The following is an 18,422-nucleotide window of genomic DNA, read 5'->3' on the forward strand; positions in this document are numbered from 1 at the left end:
ACAGAACATATTTCAACTATCAAAGTAATCATTAAGCAGCATTTATTCTGTTCACACTGCACAGACTTACTTATCTTTCCAAAACATTACATAGCAAAGAGGCAAACTACTAAAAGAAGTACAGAGATGAAAAGGGCAGAGCGCTTCAAATGGTAATCTCCTCGTTAATCACAAATCAAGCATATCTATCATCTAGAAGTTAACCTAGTACATTGTGCAAGAAGGTAACATAGTATATGCTGTAGTAGGTCCATCCAGACAAGTGCCATTTCAGGAACTACTTGTGTTGCATTCCAAGTAGAATATAACACAAGGCACTGCTAGAATATTGGTGTCTAGGGCAGTGGCTCCCAAACTATACGCTTAGGCTCCCTGGGGTGCATCGGTGATATCACAGGGTTGTCTCGGCCAGGACCAGTGGTAAGCAAGGCGGGGGACTACTTGGTAATAATTTTGGCTTAGGGGTGCCTTGAAAAAATTATGGGGACTAAGGGTGCCTTGAACTGAAAAAGTTTGAGATCCACTGGCCTAGGGATTTGTGGAGTTCTACGAAAATGACCGTGAAAAATACATGCAACCGACTTAAAGGGATTTTACACCTTTTGGGTTTCCTTCAGTTATTGGCTTTTGCATACCCTTTGCTGTGGAAAGTTTAGAGACTACAACAGAGCTGTGTCATCTAAATACAACAAATAATAATAACTTCATAAAGACGCTAGAGAGAAGAAGCAATATATTTAGTAAGAGTTTCAGAATGGTATTCACAAGCTAATACGATAGTCATCTGAAGGTGTTAAACTCCCTTTCAAAGGACTGTCCACTTATTGACAACCCTTACTCAATAACACATGCCCACCATATCAAGCTAACAGGGTCCTACTCTTCACCCCCGCTGTTTCCTGAAGCTGTGTGATGTACCTCAATGAATACTGCTCCTTTTCCTTTCAGCAATGTTTACTTGGCCTTATATAATAAATTTGGGATTTTTTTTCTTTCTTTAATATTCCGTGTTAACATATCAAGCTGTTGCCTCACTATATCATATACATGAAAGCTTTTCCTGACAGATTGCTGACATTTAAGTGCAAAGACCAAGTCTTGTTTTAGTGTATTCTCCTTTTGGGCGCTTGCCATATCAATGTACAAGTTGCCAGGCTCATGGTTTTGAGTTTCCATCTGGCTGCTTTTAATGTGTGTTTACAGTGTGTCTTGCATGCATGGATACAGTAGGGTTATTTGTCTGTAAGCTTTCATCACCCTGACTTAGGGATGCAGTACCACCTATACATACTGTTAAATCTAAAATTCTGACCCAAGTCAGCCTGTGGTGTCAAGTATATCTGGAAGCGCTTCAATCAGCTGGAGAGAATTGACACAGACCAAGTTCTGTATACAAGGAATATTCTCTAGTTTATTGATACAAAGATACAGGTTTTTATAGGCTACTGAATAAATGAATCCTACGTCATATGCATACAATAGTTTATACCACTAGTTTATGAGAAGCGCTACTGATTAACTTTCTCACGTATTCTTGAGGTGTTTACTTTTCTCCCCCTTCTAAGGACAGATGAGCCTATTATTTCTTATCTCAAGGGGAGTTGGAGATATGCGCAACACCATGGATACAGCTCCCATACTACCAGCTGGATATGAAGCTCATTATTGTTTTCATAACTGGTTACATTCTTCAGGTGTTCTCTATTAGTTCAACTTCAAGGCCATAGGCTCACATATTGCAAAACTGCAAGTTAACAGAAAAATGAATAATCTCTTCTAGCAAATAATATTTCTATACAAGTTACAATAAAATGGCTGAACAAAGGCCTTATGAGGCCTTAACAAAAAATCATATTTAACATTTCCCATCTTTTATTCAATTTTCGACCCTTTCTCCTCCTACCTACCTAATCCTATCTATAGAACCACATTCTTAATAAGCAGGTACTTATACACATGTAGGAGGCCACATGCATAGAGTTGGTCCCCTTAGGAATCTGTCAACTCATCCCCCACTAATAAGCCTGTGATCCTCCCTGTCCTAACTTGATTTATGAGGAGATGCATTTTGGCAAATGTCCATGTCTAGAAAAGATGGTTTCTTAGAAGATGGTTTCTTAAAAGATGGTTTCTTAAAAGATAGTTAATGAGTCTATAGTAGTTCTGCAGGCCTTGCATGTCCTTTGTTCAATCTTTAGTAGTTTCTTGTTGCAAACTCTGCAGTTCTTTGGCTTTGCTAGTCCAAATAATTCATGACACTCATAGTCTGGTCAGGTTTCAGAAGTAATTTCTGTGATCATCAGAGGTTCGGGATTTTCAGTGGTTCCCTTTTTGGAGAGACAACAATCAAGTGTCAGTAACTTCTTAATCAGCCATATATTTAGTTTCATTATCACCTATACGATCAACAGGATTGCTAAACCATTTGCTACTAATGCCAATATTTCCAATATCCAACATGAATCATTACTGACAACTTTACCAATGAGGTTATGCATCTGCACAAAGACATTTTCAGAGTTTACTCTACTATGAGTGCAAATTGTTGAGCACTCCTTCCCATATGTTTCTCACAGTGGCATAGGCAATATGTCACTTAACTGTCTGTTTCATACTGGGTTAGGGAGGCCTTAATCCCTACTTCAGTCACAATTATTCTGGCAAGACATATCAATACAATGAGACAGTCATTTCTATTTATCAGAACAAGACTCCCCTGATTTGAAGACTTTGCAGTGTTATGCGTGAATCCAGGTGTCTCTTTCCTGTACTTTCACTGCCATGGGAGTCGTCAACAGGACTTGATAAGGACCCTTGTATCTGGGTTCAAGACTTCTCCTGATGTGCTTTCTCACGACCACCCAGCCCCCCAGGGTGCAGTTTATGGGTACCTGTATCAAAATTAGGGTTTGCAATGGAGGAGAATATTTGACCATGTATTTCAGTTAGTTGTTTCTATAATAAGGCAACATAATTCAACAAATCACTATATACATGGTGTAGTTGCTATGGAAAATAACAGCCTGTTCTGTTTGCTGTGCCAAACAATATCTCATATGGTGTTAAACCTGTGTCTTTCCTAGCAGTATTTTTTACTGAGTGCAGGTAAACATGAGATCCATGGCAGACCTGTTTCAGCCATTATTTTCTGCATTTTCAATTTCAGTGTACCATTAAGGCGCTCCATACATCCTGAACTTTGGGATCTGTAGGGGGTGTGATAGTTTCTGGAATCCTTGCCCCGTAAAGTGTATCCCTCTGTCACTTACAATGACCTCTGGTACACCATATCATCAGATTACCTCATTCGCAATTTTCTTGGCTAATGCTTTAGCATTTGCTTTTCTATACAGCCATGTCTCCAGCCAGTGACTAAAGAAGTTGACACAGACAAGCACATTCTCAAAGCCCGAGCATTTGGGAAGTTATAAAGTCTATCTGTATCCTCTTATAGGGATATTATGTCTGGGGTGTGCTTTTCCATAGGACAGACTTACTCGGGTTACTTTGTGCACAGACTAGGCATTCTGCCACTAACGACTGTGCTGCTTGGGCGAACCCTGGTACTATCCATAAGCTGCTAGTGAGTACAACCATAGCATCTTTTCCCAGATGCACTTTCTCGTGTGCTATATTGGCCATAATGGGATAGACTACTTTTGGCAGACACAAACGCTGACCTTTACACCACTCCTTGCACTTCTAGTGCTCCATGTATTGCCCAAGTCTTTTTCTTATTTTCTGTTGCTTGTCTTTCCATAAGTTGGAGTGTGCTCTGGTCAAACAGGGGTCAGGGGGTCACCATGTAAATAGACTCCCCTTGGGGTACTGGGGCTATGGCGGCTTCTCGTGCGGCCTGGTCTATTTCACTTAGCTTCGGGGGTAGTATCTCTGTGTGTGTCTTCATCTTCATCACTGTTTGGAGGACAGCTGGAATGCAGTGAACAGTGCCCTGGTATGTTCATCATATTGACTGGTTTGCTTGCTGAACCCATAAGGTCCCTACTTTTCCATACAGGGCCATAATCATGCGCAATTACAAATGCATAACTTGAATCAGTGTAAATATTTACTCTTTGTCCTTTTGCATATATGCATGCAAGTGTCAGGGCCTTTAGTTCAGCTTCTTGTGCTGACATGTGACTCGGTAGAGTCTGTTGAATCACTATTTCTGTGTGTGTGGTTACAGCACACCCTGTATACGGTACAGGATCTATGTGATAGTGTGAACCATCTACAAAAAGAGTGATGTCTGCATCTGGTAATGGTTTATCTTTAATGTGAGATAAAACCAGAGATTCTTGTTTCATTAGTTCTATGCAATCATGTTCAGAAAAATTTTGTTTGCATTTTTTTTTTTTCCTTTCTTTCTGTTCAAGCTGGAATGGAATTCCCCCAAATCCCTAGGGTAACCCCAATATATACAGGTACTTCTCCCATCTTTTGAAACTTGCTGCAATAAGGCAGCAGGATTCAACATTGTGCACTGCTTAAGTGTAACGTTACTGGGAGTAAGCAGTGCTACTTCATTAGGATAGGCTTCAGTAAGGAGCATGTGGAATCCAAGGACAAGGTTCTTGGTTTCTGAGTTCCACAAAGTTTACACTCATTAGATGGAGTGTACAGTACAACGGTTAAGACAGATGTGGTAACTTTAATTCTTCTGGAAGAGAAACACTTAGCTTAAATAACCTGTTAATAAGCCACATCATCAGTTCTATTAGTGTATATAATAATGTGTTGGGCCACAATACTCACAAACACATTCCTGCATTGGGTGTAAACCCCTGTAGTCATGGGTTGCTCTTTTCTTTATTTGGTTGGGTTAAACTTTCATATTAGAATTTTCTAATTATGTATAATGATCTATACATTACTATGGGCCTGAGTCTGGTTCTTCCAAACTTGGCTTTCCTTTCTAGTCTAGTACACATCTACAGCGCACAGCAAAGGAAAATAACGTGCAATCTATATTCCTCCTGCTAATATCAATGAACTCCCCTCTCTGGTCTCCCTTGGACCTTTAAAAAACTTAAAATACAGTTTACTCAGATTCCCCTTGTCTGAAGGTCTTAACATATATCTGTGAACATGAGAGGCTCTGGGGCCTCTTGTGCTTCCTTTTTTTTTTTTTTTTTTTGTCTTCTAATAAATAAGGAAAGGGAGGAAGAAAATACACAGTGCGCTCGGCAAGTGTTATATGTCACTCATTTCACAATAGGAGGGAATGTCCTTTGTGCTGTATATCTTCATACTTAATAAATCTGGCCGGTAACAAATGTTTTGCTTGTGCTTGGTTTCTGTCACAACGTACGATACCGTTAAGGTAACTGGGTGTCCTAGCACAATATCTATACTCTTTTCAAGCACTAAAGCAGAGTAGTATGCAAGTGACCTTAGCTTGCGACCATGTATTTGTGTCAGTACTCCTTGTACATGTGCACTGACTTCATAACAAAATAATGTGAAAGGCTTGTCATAATCTGGCAAAGCCAGTGCTGGCGCTGAAGTTATTTCAGCTTAAAATTGGTTAAACATTTGGTTCTGCTCAGAGGAGAGTATAAATGGCTTGCTATGATCCAGAAGTGCTAATGCAGGAGCACATACAATTGCTCTTAAAGTCTTAAATCTTTTTCATTTCTGTAAAAATATAGAATTCCCATCAATGCATTACCATACCCACAATAAAAAGAATTATTTACAGTATATGACAATTATAGCACAGTAAATAAGGGCAGTAAATGTCTTTACAAACACTGATTTACTCAAAACTGTAATGAGGATACAAATAAAAACCTTTTGCTTTCTGCACATACAGAAAAACCACCTAGTTCATGCATTTGCTATGCGAATAGCACATAAACTCTAATATCTCTTCCAAAACAAGGTAATCATTACTCAGAAGAGTTTACGTTATTTAAATCCTTCATTAGTTTATACTTATGTTTGTTGTGGTGCAAAGATGGTGCATTGGAAGTTAAATCAATGCAATCTGGATTGCCTAATGGGTCTTTGCAGCTGGAGACCTGTGAATAAAAAAACTTTTGCATAGAGATTAACATTTATTTACTAGGAATTACTGTAACTGTAACATGCGTGTATACTGTTATCAGGTAACCAGTGAACAGCTGCTAAAAGCTTAACTGTGACGCTATGCGTTCCATGCCTTGATTTCTTCAAAGGGGCAGTCCCTAATTTCACAAATAGAGAATGTCAAAGTGACGAGACCTGGGCGAGTGTTCAAAGCCACTCCTTTCTTATCATCTCTTAGTACAGCCCTTTTAAATGACACTAATTAAATTTCCGGGTTTAGAAACATTCAATCTGGAATCTTGGTTCCAAGTATTCAACCATTTTAAAAGCAGCACTGTCTCATAAATCAGAGTACTCTCGTTAGACACAATACATTGTGTCTGTAAATCATTCAACATTTTCTCAACAAAATCTCTCTCCCGTGACCAAATATTCACAAATATTTCTAGATTCTGTGATTTTCGTGTTCAAAGTAAAAATATATTCACTTAAGTCTCGCTCACAGACGACATTTTATCTCGTAACATTTCTTTAAAGGCATAACAAACCCTCCTGATTTCTGAGAACATTCATCAGCGCCATTTTAACACAGATAAAAACAGCATGTAAGCTCACTCCCACAATTCTCAACTTCATTAAAGAGAAAGCTATATTTCTGAACTTCAGAAACAAAATTATTTTGTTCAAATACAGAAACGGCTTGTTGGATCCCAGCCAGCTTTGTTCTGACACTAGTACTTATAGTGATAATGTACATTATTTACAATCTTGTCCGTGCAATCGGACCAAACATTTTAAAACTTCTTTTGTATCTTTTTAAAAGCTTATCATTAAGCAATGAATGTACAACTTTTTCAACCTTGAAACATGTCTCTTGTAAAAAACGGACAAGACAGACAAACATTGTGATTTAAAGTAAATCAAACATCTCCCTTATAGAGCACTAAGACAGAGAACAAACAATGTGAATTATCACGGATCTCTCTCACACGCAGTAAGACGGAGACAAAACTCACATACAGAGAAAGAAAACTTAACTGACATCTTCCAGCCTACTGCTGTGGAACTACAAGTCCCAGCATTACACTAAATACAAGTTAGCTTCAACATGTTATCATCAATCAGCACTCCGGACACATTTTTTCAATTTTACATACATTGTCAAAAAACAAAAAACAGTGTGCTTCTTATCTCAACACACTGAAATCATTTACACAGAATAAGGGAGGGGCACATTTCACTTATTCAGCTGCACAGGATCAAACATACATTTATAATATACAACCTACTTGATTCATTATTCAGCTTCCGATGCATTTAGCATATCCACATATATTTCGACTTTTCAGATCTCTTAACTTTCCTGTGCCACCTCAAACAATCTCTTGGGGTTTGATCTCAATACCCCTTTGTTCTTGTCACATTACCACTTGCAACACCTTTGTTTCTCCATCCACACATATCTTTGGCTATCCCCGCTTTCTTGAAAAATTCCCTGCAGACCTTCTACTCCCCCATTTCCTTTAGTCTTTGTGCATCATATCTATGAGGGAGCTGCTGTCATTTGTTTACTATCTATATTACTCGTATTGACAGTATTCTGTTGAGTCCAAATCGGGACTCTTATCTAGTTTCTGTGGGTTGTCCTTGCACTGGACGTCCCGTTCTGTGGACTCCTTGTACTGGATGTCCGTGCTAAATAGCTTCTTTGACAGTATCTGGGACGAAGGTCTTTTGGAAATCTCTCTTACACAATTTGGGCAGATTACAGAATCTCCCTTCTTTGATATACCTCTGGGGATGGTGTCTAAAATGTTCACTCAATGTTCAAAACAATAACTCTCTAAATCCCTCTATTCCATTACATGCTTCTTTGATCAATGTCTTATGTGACTTTTATGCTTTATACATCATACATAGGTACAAACACATGCACTCAAAATTCAATCATCTTTCAAAAATCTAATCAACAATACAATTACAGTAAACAAATTGGGTTAATACTGTATTATATTAATCAGATGATACTTGAGACTCACAAATTCGCGTGTCAGGTGCCTCAGACAGACATGAGGTGACCCAGACTAGGAAGACCAACGAGTAGAAATCTACTGACCGCGGATGTTGGGGTTCAATGTGCTGGGAAACCTCCGTTGTCTGTCTTGTAGCCTGCTGGACAGCGAATCTCTGTGGCGACCTCCAAGTTGTTAAATCTAAAATTCTGACCCAAGTCAGCCTGTGGTGTCAAGTATATCTGGAAGCGCTTCAATCAGCTGGAGAGAATTGACACAGACCAAGTTCTGTATACAAGGAATATTCTCTAGTTTATTGATACAAAGATACAGGTTTTTATAGGCTACTGAATAAATGAATCCTACGTCATATGCATACAATAGTTTATACCACTAGTTTATGAGAAGCGCTACTGATTAACTTTCTCACGTATTCTTGAGGTGTTTACTTTTCTCCCCCTTCTAAGGACAGATGAGCCTATTATTTCTTATCTCAAGGGGAGTTGGAGATATGCGCAACACCATGGATACAGCTCCCATACTACCAGCTGGATATGAAGCTCATTATTGTTTTCATAACTGGTTACATTCTTCAGGTGTTCTCTATTAGTTCAACTTCAAGGCCATAGGCTCACATATTGCAAAACTGCAAGTTAACAGAAAAATGAATAATCTCTTCTAGCAAATAATATTTCTATACAAGTTACAATAAAATGGCTGAACAAAGGCCTTATGAGGCCTTAACAAAAAATCATATTTAACAATACCCATGTTTCTATTGGTAATGTTATGCTGCCCTTTCAGGGGGACTAATCTACAAATATTTTTATTTTATTTTCGATAATTTATGACTTTAATAGACAGTGAAATAACTTTTCTTGACCTAGATCCAGAATTGACTTTGGAGTTGGAGGAAGGGATGCATAAAGTCAGTGTTTATATCTGGATTATGTATTTATGGTCTTTTGTTAATCATGCTTGCTAACTCTGCCAGATTCCGATAGCTTCAGGGCTTAATGTCGTCATTTGTGGTGTTAAGCTCTGCCTCCACAGGGCATTGTGACTATTCTCCACCGGTGGTGGGCCTATGCCCCCACCCACACTTGCCAACTGACCTCCCTTCCGGCATCTCCTAGAGGAAGACCACTAAAGTTGGCAAGTATGTTTGTTTACCTACCACCTTCCAATTGTGCTAAGAAACTAATTTGTGGTTTCAGAATAGAATTACCTAATGGTTGGAATAGTAGTACAGTGGTTAGCAATGCTGCCTCACAGTGCATGGTTGTGTTTTAAACACAATCAGAGCGGCCGGACAGCACACTGTCCCTACCTGTCAACAGTTTTCTAGATCCGCCCTTGGTATGGCATAACTGCAAAAAGTGTCCAATATTCTAATGGTAAATTCCACATATTTTACATGAGTAAGCAAGTTTAATGCTTTATTTGTAGCCCTTTCAAATGAATTCTAATGCTCCCGAATGCAGCCCTCGGAACAAAAAGCATTGTGCACTCCTGAGTATTTCAGAAATATATGTAATTCCAACAGGATGTGTTTTATCCATCCTCAAATCCAAAAGTAATATTTGTAAATATCTTTTGTTATGTGTCTGTTTACTATGTTAAGAAGATTTAGGTCCTGGTACCCTAGGTAGCAGTAGCCATACTGTCTCGCTAGCAAGATTAGTCTGATTAGCCTGACAAGATGCATTTGATGGATGATTGTCATTATCTTTTTTTAACATGCTGGATGCTTCATGTAAAGATGATTAAAATTTCAGGTTTTACCAGTGCAGTAGGAATTCTGCATCTGACTTATTAATCATCTGTACATTTACACTGACCAAATGAAAATGCACAACGCATAAACATGGTTTTTGTATGGCTGTAAAAGACAGGAATGAATGTGTGATCAGATGACTTAAATGCTTACAGGTTAGCACAAAGCGTTTAATGAAACCTTGTCTGAGACAAAACACTAGAGAGGATCATAATTAACGTCTCATTTTTTTTTTGCCAGTTGCTATTGATTACTCATTCAAGATTCTTTTGTTCTTGAAATTGTAACAACTGTATTTCACATCACTATCTAATGAGATCCTTAGTATTGGATCATTTAAACAACATGCTCATAATTGCCAGCTTCACCATAGAATTTCATTGTTAAGTGGATTTACATTATAATGAGAGAAATATCTTAAATGTAAAAATCTGGGGAAGGTTTTGAATGTGCATTGCTATTGAGACATTATAGTTGGAGAGGGAGAATTAAAGCTGTTAGTCAGCTGGTAAACACGTTGTAGGTTCCATCCTTGTTACGCGCATGCTGGGTTATAGAAGTAGTAAAAGTTTGCAATCTGTTGCAACACAGTAAATTGAGCTGCACTGCATTGGGATGGACTTCCACAATATATGTGTCTGTAACAGGTTTACAGTAATAGAGTTCTTAAACCAGATAAACATGTATCTGCAGTCAAATAGCAAAAGGAACTTCGAGTGAATACTTACAAATAGTGCATTGTTATGTCCATGCAGGCGAATGGTGCATCCAGAATGTCTGGATTATAGCACAGATACAGCCAATTAGGTAGAGCCATATGTGTGATTGGAAGACATACTTTTTCACATAAAATAATAGAAATATATATGGCATACGATAATCAAATATGTACTTGCATGACTGCGCAGCTGAAATATAATATACAGAGGTACATACATTATACTTGCATTACATATTACAATACATAACATACAACCCAATACCCAACATTATACATCATGCACTGTACAGAACAACATTTTCAACCAAGTGCAAATTGTGTGATGAGGGAGCATGATGGAATAGTCTGTGCAGGCTGTGAATTACAAGATGATTCCTAGTGAGCCATAAAGCATCCTTAACACAGTTCAGAAGCTGTCAGGCCTCCTGGATAGTCACGTACATATATGTTTATGCCAGGAAATTGGTGTGGTACTCAATGGTACAAAAGGCTGTTCCTGAGGAAAAAATATCTGAGTTAATGTGCCACGACTTTGAGCAGACCTGCTCAAAGGGACACGTTTAGTAGAGGTGCAACAATGTTCCTCATTGGTGAGGCAACATAGATAATGTCTGTGTCTAGTTCCTGGTGGACATAAAAGTCCTGAGAGGCAGAATTCCCTGGTTATACATCCCTCTATACACCATGATGAGATTAATCATAATGAATAGTATTTGATTTCCACATTGATCTTTAACTCCCAGTTGATTTTCCCTCGCAGTCTTGATGATATCCAAGTAAAACCAGGAACTTTTCCTAGTTATATGGGAATTAATTGCTCCACCTGACCCTGCCGAGCCTTCCCCAGAGGGTTAGAAGGAAGAGGCAAGACAGGGCGTTGGCTGCAAAGCCATTGTTGCAGTGAGGGTCCTGTCAATGCAGTTGCAGACAAAACCCTGCAACATTGGTAAATGTCAGGGATCCATTTTTTACCTGTTGAGCTCCTTGTCCATTATTGTCCACTTTACTCTGAATCCTTAGTTGAAGGGCCCACCTCAACCACTGAGTGAAACATTGTTCTTGTAATGGCTCTGGTCCTATTCTGCAGGGCTGGAGAAAACTTACTGTGATCGTGCTGTTACCTTCGAAGTTAAGGTCTCAGGCTAAACAGGCAATCTTCTGATTGACCTAGGTAGTCTCCTCTCAGCATTTCAGGGCAGCAGCTGGAGTGAATAGCAAGGCTGGGTAGGGGAGTTTGGAGGGAGAGGGATAATTTTCTTACCCTCTTTGGCTTTTCCCTGGACCCGCAGAGGGGATACAGACCCACATTCCAGCAGTCCCTTTACTTCTGTGTAATATTTCCTCCCATTGGAAGCAGTTCTTATAGATGTGAACGGACAATCTACAGAGCGAGATTTGCAGGCTATCCTACTATGTAAGTCCCTTGTATTCTTGCCTACCACTCAGAATTTACTGCAAACAGACTCCTTGTAGTTGTTCCACATGTGTCCCTGATCCAACAGCAGATTCTTTCCAGCATCATTAACCACTGTACAGAAGCACCTTAGGAAGTTAGTGCTCTCTCTGCCAGGAGTGTGCGGGTTTCAAATTGAAACAGTAATTTGCCTTTCCTCCCCTTGGACAGCACAGTTGCCTCAAAAGTGAGAGAAAGGTGGTTCGGATCTTGCAGCTTTAACAGTCAGTACTTTTTGCAGGTTGTAATTAATACATCCGACTTACATAAAGCAATTTCAAACGTATTGGCTCTACATAGTGTGATATGGAACAATGGCTACTACGGTGTAGGACTTATAGTGGGCTATACAGAATAACCATTAAAAGGGTAAATAATTTATATCCTTAATAGCCCTTATAAAGCAGAAGGTATTTATAGCTGTACTATAAAATAGTAGAACATGGGGAATTTGATCCTTATCTAAGGAATTGTGGATGTCCCTGTAGATCAACCATGTACCCAGAACTGCTGGTTTATAGTACAGATATAGGCAGAGAAGTAAATATGGACATACTTTGTCCTTGTTTCATCTTTGGGTAAAGAAGCAAGCCTGGGCGGCCTCATAGGGTGCCAAGGTTTAGGTGGTGCCTAAAACACTGAATGATTGAAATAATGTCATTCATTCTGTATGTTCAATGTCCCTGTGTTTCACTTACACTAATTGTCAGCCACCTATTGGGAGAAGCAGCAGCTGGCAGCATGTTACCTGTGACCTGCTAACTCTGGCTCCTCCATGTCTGTGATACACTGGGAGTGTGGCATTGGACGGTTACTTGCCCAGCACCTCTCTCCCAGTCTGAGGAGCTGAAGATGCCGCCTCCCGCCTGCTAAGGTTAGAAGTGTGTGGGAGCAGGTGCAGCAGTGGTGTGGGGTGGACGAAGGCATCCTCTGAACTCTGCTGACCATGGAGATGTTGAGTTTATTTGCACTTTGCAGGCAGCCATGAGTGGTCCCGTTTTGTCTCTATCAAAATATACGTCTAATAAGTACTTCTGTCTGTAGTATGCAAGGTGTGTTGGACAGATCTAGTTCAGGGCAGGAATGTTTAGCATGGGTATGTCTTGTCAGATAATATAACCAGAAACATTGTGGTATATTATATGGGCTGTTTAACTGCTGTCTGTAGCAGAGACATAATATACCGAAAACCTCTCTATACAAACTCTATCTAAATATATTTATATTAGATATATATATTTCTTTATAACTTCATTAAGTAAAGCATATGAGAGCTTTGCAAATGGAATTCATATGCCTTTTTAAGTTCTATTTCTTGAAGATACCCATATATTGATCTTGGATGTGTGTGTAGCAAATTAGACTTAAATTAAAAAGAACAGAATTTACATGTCAATAAGCCAGACTACCTCAGACAGATGGGCAAAATGAGCATAATATAAATGCATAACTTTATTCACAGCCAGTGCAATCTCTTGGGTCTCTATATATTCTTTCCTGTAGAAGCCCTGAAGACAGGATCAGTTGTAATCAATAATATATCTTAGTTGGCTCAAATGAGCAGATAAATCTGTAGATTTGATTAATGACATTGATTTTGGTCTTTGAAAACACTGCAGACTTGTGCAGTATAAAAACTGTATTTCACAAAGTTAATGCATTGAAGTGACATCATTTTCAAAATTGTGATGTTGGACTTTTTGTGTTGCCATTTTTTTTATTTATCTAAATGTCTGTTGTAGTAGGTTATAATGCTTATCTTATTAATGTCATAATGTCAACCTTGGCTTTAAAACTTAAGCAGCATCATCATCATTTTATTTATATAGCGCCACTAATTTCACATCGCTGTACAGAGAACTCACTCACATCAGTCCCTGCCCCATTGGAGCTTACAGTCTACATTCCCTAACATTAAGACAGACTAGGGTCAATTTTGTTAGCAGCCAATTAACCTACCAGTATGTTTTTTGGAGTGTGGGAGGAAACTGGAGCACCTGGAGGAAACCCACGCAAACACGGGGAGAACATACAAATTCCACACAGATAAGGCCATGGTTGGGAATTTAACTCATGACCCCAGTGCTGTTTCATGCAGTTACATTCATAAAATAAATGTAAACAGATAAAACTTTAATTCTAATCCACTACATTGCTAAACAGTTAATAGACAGTAGTCTGATTTTGCATACCAAAAGCCCATTTAAACAATAGAATAAAAATAGGTCACTGCTCTGACAACAAATCTAGGTAAATTGATGTGCATTTGCCAAATTCCCAAGTTCCTCCATTCCAAATGAAATCTCAGTTGTTTCTTAATGTATCGTTACATAGATACCAAAATCAGTGTGTTTGGTCAGACTTTTAACAGTCCTGTTAGTAAATCTGGGCAACAGATGACCATAATCTACATGTGTTCAGAATCATCAGCTGACCGTGCTTGTAGTCCTTGTGGGCCAGTTGTTTGCCCTGATTGCTGAATGACCAGAACTGTGCAATTTGGTGAACCATGCATGTGACCAAATTGGACATGGATGCACTTGACGCACAATCAGTATGACTGACAGGATCTGACCGTGTGCACCAGTGATTAGTGGGGTGTCAATTCTGATTTCCCTGGTACAGTTACATCCTTTCTTTTTCACCTAAGGAAAACTGTCTCAACTACACTATTTTTGCATCAAGTAAGTGTCAGGATGATTACACTGTGTCCCATGGTATTTGATGAGAAATATAAACTTTATATACAGCGTCACAGATATTTGGATTTGTTTCTTTCTGATCCTTAAAATTGGCCTTTATCCACACATAAAAGCCAGGAGCATTCTGCTAGAATCAATCTGTCTTTACCCCTTCGTTTTTGTACGGTACAGTACTTTAAAACAAAAAATGTGCTAAACAGACAGTTTCTATTTTGAAGCCTCACATGTATGGTTACAATATACATTTATAATTTGGGGTATTCTAACTACAGTCCTCCCGACATCCTTTTTCTAGCACTCAAAGGCCCACACAACCACATCATTCAGCCAAGATGTTCTTATTACTACTTCAGGAATTGTTTTACTTCATAAGACATGTTGTTAATAAAGACCCTTCAGGCCCATCAATTCTAAAGATCCCCTGCCACTTGATTAACCTTATTAACCTAACAATAATGTACCCATTTTCCAACTAATAGTTTTCTAGACTTATGATTAAAATTGAACCCTTGTTTTCATGCGAATTGGGAGTAATCTAGTCGTTTGTTTTTTGTAAAGTTCTATGGCATACATGCTTGCGAATGTAAAGGTAATGTCACAGTGTTCATCTTCTCAGTAGAGTTTGTAATGCTGTGGTATTAAAATAAGTCAACAACAACAACAAAACACTTTCTCATGCCATCGGTTTAGTTCCTAGTAACAGTCCAGTGTAGCCTGTCCTCTAGAAGTCATCAGCTTAGGAGTGTGGACTTTGACAGGTGTCATGGTGATTTAGGTAATTTACTAACTTAGGCCAGAATCTCCCCTAGGAATTGAGTGTTCTGTATTCTGTCATCAGTAATCCATCCATCATAGAGGATTACTCTTACCAGACTTTTAGAAGAGCGAGATAGATATCATCAACACACACATATATATATATATATATATATATATATATATATATATATATATATATATATATATATATTTATTAGTGTGTGTATTATTAGTGCCCAGTATGTTCCGTAGTGCTTGACAATTAGGAACAAGCAGTAATAAAACAATACTGGGTAAGATAGACAGAGAGGTAAGAAGGCGCTGCTTGCAATCTATGGGATATATGAGAATAATATAGTGTTCATGTTTAATCCTTTTTTTTTATATAACTTACGAATAATAATTGCATCAAACATTTGTGTCCTTTTGGACCATATGTGATTTTCTTTCTCTCAAACTGAGGTTTAGCAGTGACCAATGTGTCAGATATGTTGTTATTTGATGGCATAAGAAGACAATATACGAAGTACACATGTCAATGATTTTATTGCTTGAGTAGGCAACTGTATGATAATTTTTCCCAACAAAATTGATAACTGTACACAAAAAAGCATGAAGAGTTTTTATTTGTTTCAAATCCATTTCTCTTTCTGATATTTCGTAGTCATATTTCAGCATATTCTGTTTACCTTACTAAGGCATTGTGGTTTATCATTTCTATTCTATTAATGTGCTGTGCAAGAAAGTGATCACTTCTCCTTAGAACCTATAGACTAGTGCACGGTTTCCCAAACCCAGTCCTCAGGGCTCCCCAACGGTGCAGGTTTTCCGGATCACATGTGACATAATTAGGACCACCTGTGGATCTGTTACAATGTGTCAGTCAGTAATGAATACACCTGTGCTACAACAAGGAGATATGGAAAACCTGCACTGTTACAGAGCCTTGAGGACTGGGTTTGGGAAACCCTGGACTAGTGGTTAGAGTATGTGGTTGCCTTAAACATACTTCTTTTTATCTCTATATTCTAAAGTGTAGTAAGGAGTGGTTGAAATGGACTGATATATGGAGATATGCTCTACCGCCATTTCTACTACTGCCTTCATTGTAACACTATCACATTCCATTCCCTTACATTTTCCATACCACCACTTCTAAATCTCCACTTTGTATTCTGAGAATATACTTACAACCAGGGGTCAAAGTTTCCATATCTTGCTCTGGCACTACATGAATTTGTATGTGATGATTTAGGTGTAAACCGTTCTAAGTTTATCGATGGTGATAAGGACACTGGTCTCTATTTGTGAGAATGTTTTCGTCATGATGATTTTACTGTGTGTGTAAGTTTAGGTGTATTAAACTACAGAAACAAACATCCCTACAATTTGTATCAACAGTTGAGCTGAATCTTGTGCCCCAGCTGCTCTGGAATATCAAACTAAAAAACAATATCTCATTAAGTGTAGACATCAAGGCAAAATGAATCTTCGTCATAAGCTAACAGAATTAAGCACGCATTTACAAAACTAAACGGCAAAATATGTCTAGTTCTCTCCCTCATAACACTGACATCTTCAGAGCTTCAAAATAAATTGTCAATAACACAACTGAATTTTAAAGCATAGTTATAATCTTTGTCTGAAAAAACATTTTTGGGGGTGGGGAAGGGCTATTTTTATATTATTTGTACAGTATATCACATTTATTAAATTTGATGGTTTTTAAACACAAAAATTGCAAGTGAGCATATATTTCAAATCTATTGTAAACATAAAATAATGATTAGTGTTTTGATTCACATTGATTTGAGTTTATTGTGTGTTTCAGTCCAGCCTAATTCGAACAGATATTGGACTTGGGAGCTCAGGGCAGCTTCCAACCTCAGGAAAGCCAGGTAGCACGTTCTTTCCATTTTCTGCAACAAGTTCACGTCGGAGGCCCTTGCAGGACACCCCAACCATTGGTTAGTAATGTTTACTCTTTTTCCACAAAAATGTTATGTCTGTGTAGAGGTATTTATTTCTAGTACCTGTCTCTTCATTCGGGGGAAAATTTTTATTTTTAGTACCTGCTCTTGGATTTTTTTGTCATAGGCTACAATGTGAGTCTTTTACTGTCTGGAAAGTTTAGTTCATCTATGTATTAATTGTTTGGCTATTTGATTGCTCTGGTTTACTAGACCTTTTTGTAAACTTTGCTGATTTGTCTTTCATCATCATCATTGATGTCTGTATAATGCTGTTTTTCCATTCCTGACTAGTATGAATGCAAAGGAACGTGTTACAATAAATGTTTTGTTGGACAGTACAAATGCATGTGTTCATATACAAATATAAACTTTTGGCTTGGATCACCTGAGAATAGGAAAATAAATAATTGTATGAATTATGCAGAAATTTGATGCTGTAAGGAATAAACGTGTAGATGCTGCAAGCCATACAAGTGTTTGAAAAGGGTGGGACATGTACATCGTGTTGCTGGTTTACTTTTGTCACCAAGCGGCTTTTAATGGCCTGTCTGTAAGTTTCTAGCAATGTAGTAATCCAAGTAAGTGCACATGAAATGTTACTTATAATTTTCAGCTTTCAGGGAAATTGGCTACCTCCAGCTTAGCAATTTAACCACGTTTCCATCTATGCAGTTGCTGTTTCATAAACTTTTAAATTTGATTGTCTTGTTCTTTTCTTACATTAAGCAAGGGCAGTCAATAAATTACATAAATGTTAATCACCTATTAATTGTAATATGCTTTTGCATGTGAATAATAGAACATCCGTAGTAATGTGGGTTCAGCAAGTAACCAGTAACCGTTTTTACATAAATGTCCCACAATATTGTAAACTACACTACTGAATATTCTTCAATACTTAATGTACTTTTCATATGAATGCATGTTTAATCATGACCTTCAACTGTTACATTTTAAGTCTCCTCAAAGATGTTAGTCATTGAATTGGGACA

The 18,422-nt window shown here is 38.2% G+C and overlaps 1 protein-coding gene and 1 long non-coding RNA gene across 5 annotated transcripts in view; one reads left to right on the forward strand and one right to left on the reverse strand.

Moving 5' to 3' along the window:
* TCF12 (transcription factor 12) overlaps positions 1-18,422 on the forward strand; it is a 176,608-nt gene that overhangs the window by 110,223 nt on the left and 47,963 nt on the right. For all 4 annotated transcript variants that reach the window (XM_075208047.1, XM_075208048.1, XM_075208050.1 and 1 more), the window contains exon 7: positions 17,289-17,424. In XM_075208047.1, coding sequence (XP_075064148.1) covers positions 17,289-17,424 — 136 coding nt within the window. The remainder of the gene's footprint in view (positions 1-17,288; positions 17,425-18,422) is intronic.
* On the reverse strand, positions 1,385-8,814 carry LOC142151935 (uncharacterized). The gene is made up of 2 exons (XR_012691268.1): positions 5,396-8,814; positions 1,385-4,677 (listed from the first exon to the last, which is right to left on the reverse strand). It is a non-coding gene; the product is annotated as an uncharacterized LOC142151935 (long non-coding RNA).

Source organism: Mixophyes fleayi, chromosome 4 (genome assembly GCF_038048845.1).
Source record: "Mixophyes fleayi isolate aMixFle1 chromosome 4, aMixFle1.hap1, whole genome shotgun sequence".
NCBI classification, from domain to species: domain Eukaryota; kingdom Metazoa; phylum Chordata; class Amphibia; order Anura; family Limnodynastidae; genus Mixophyes; species Mixophyes fleayi.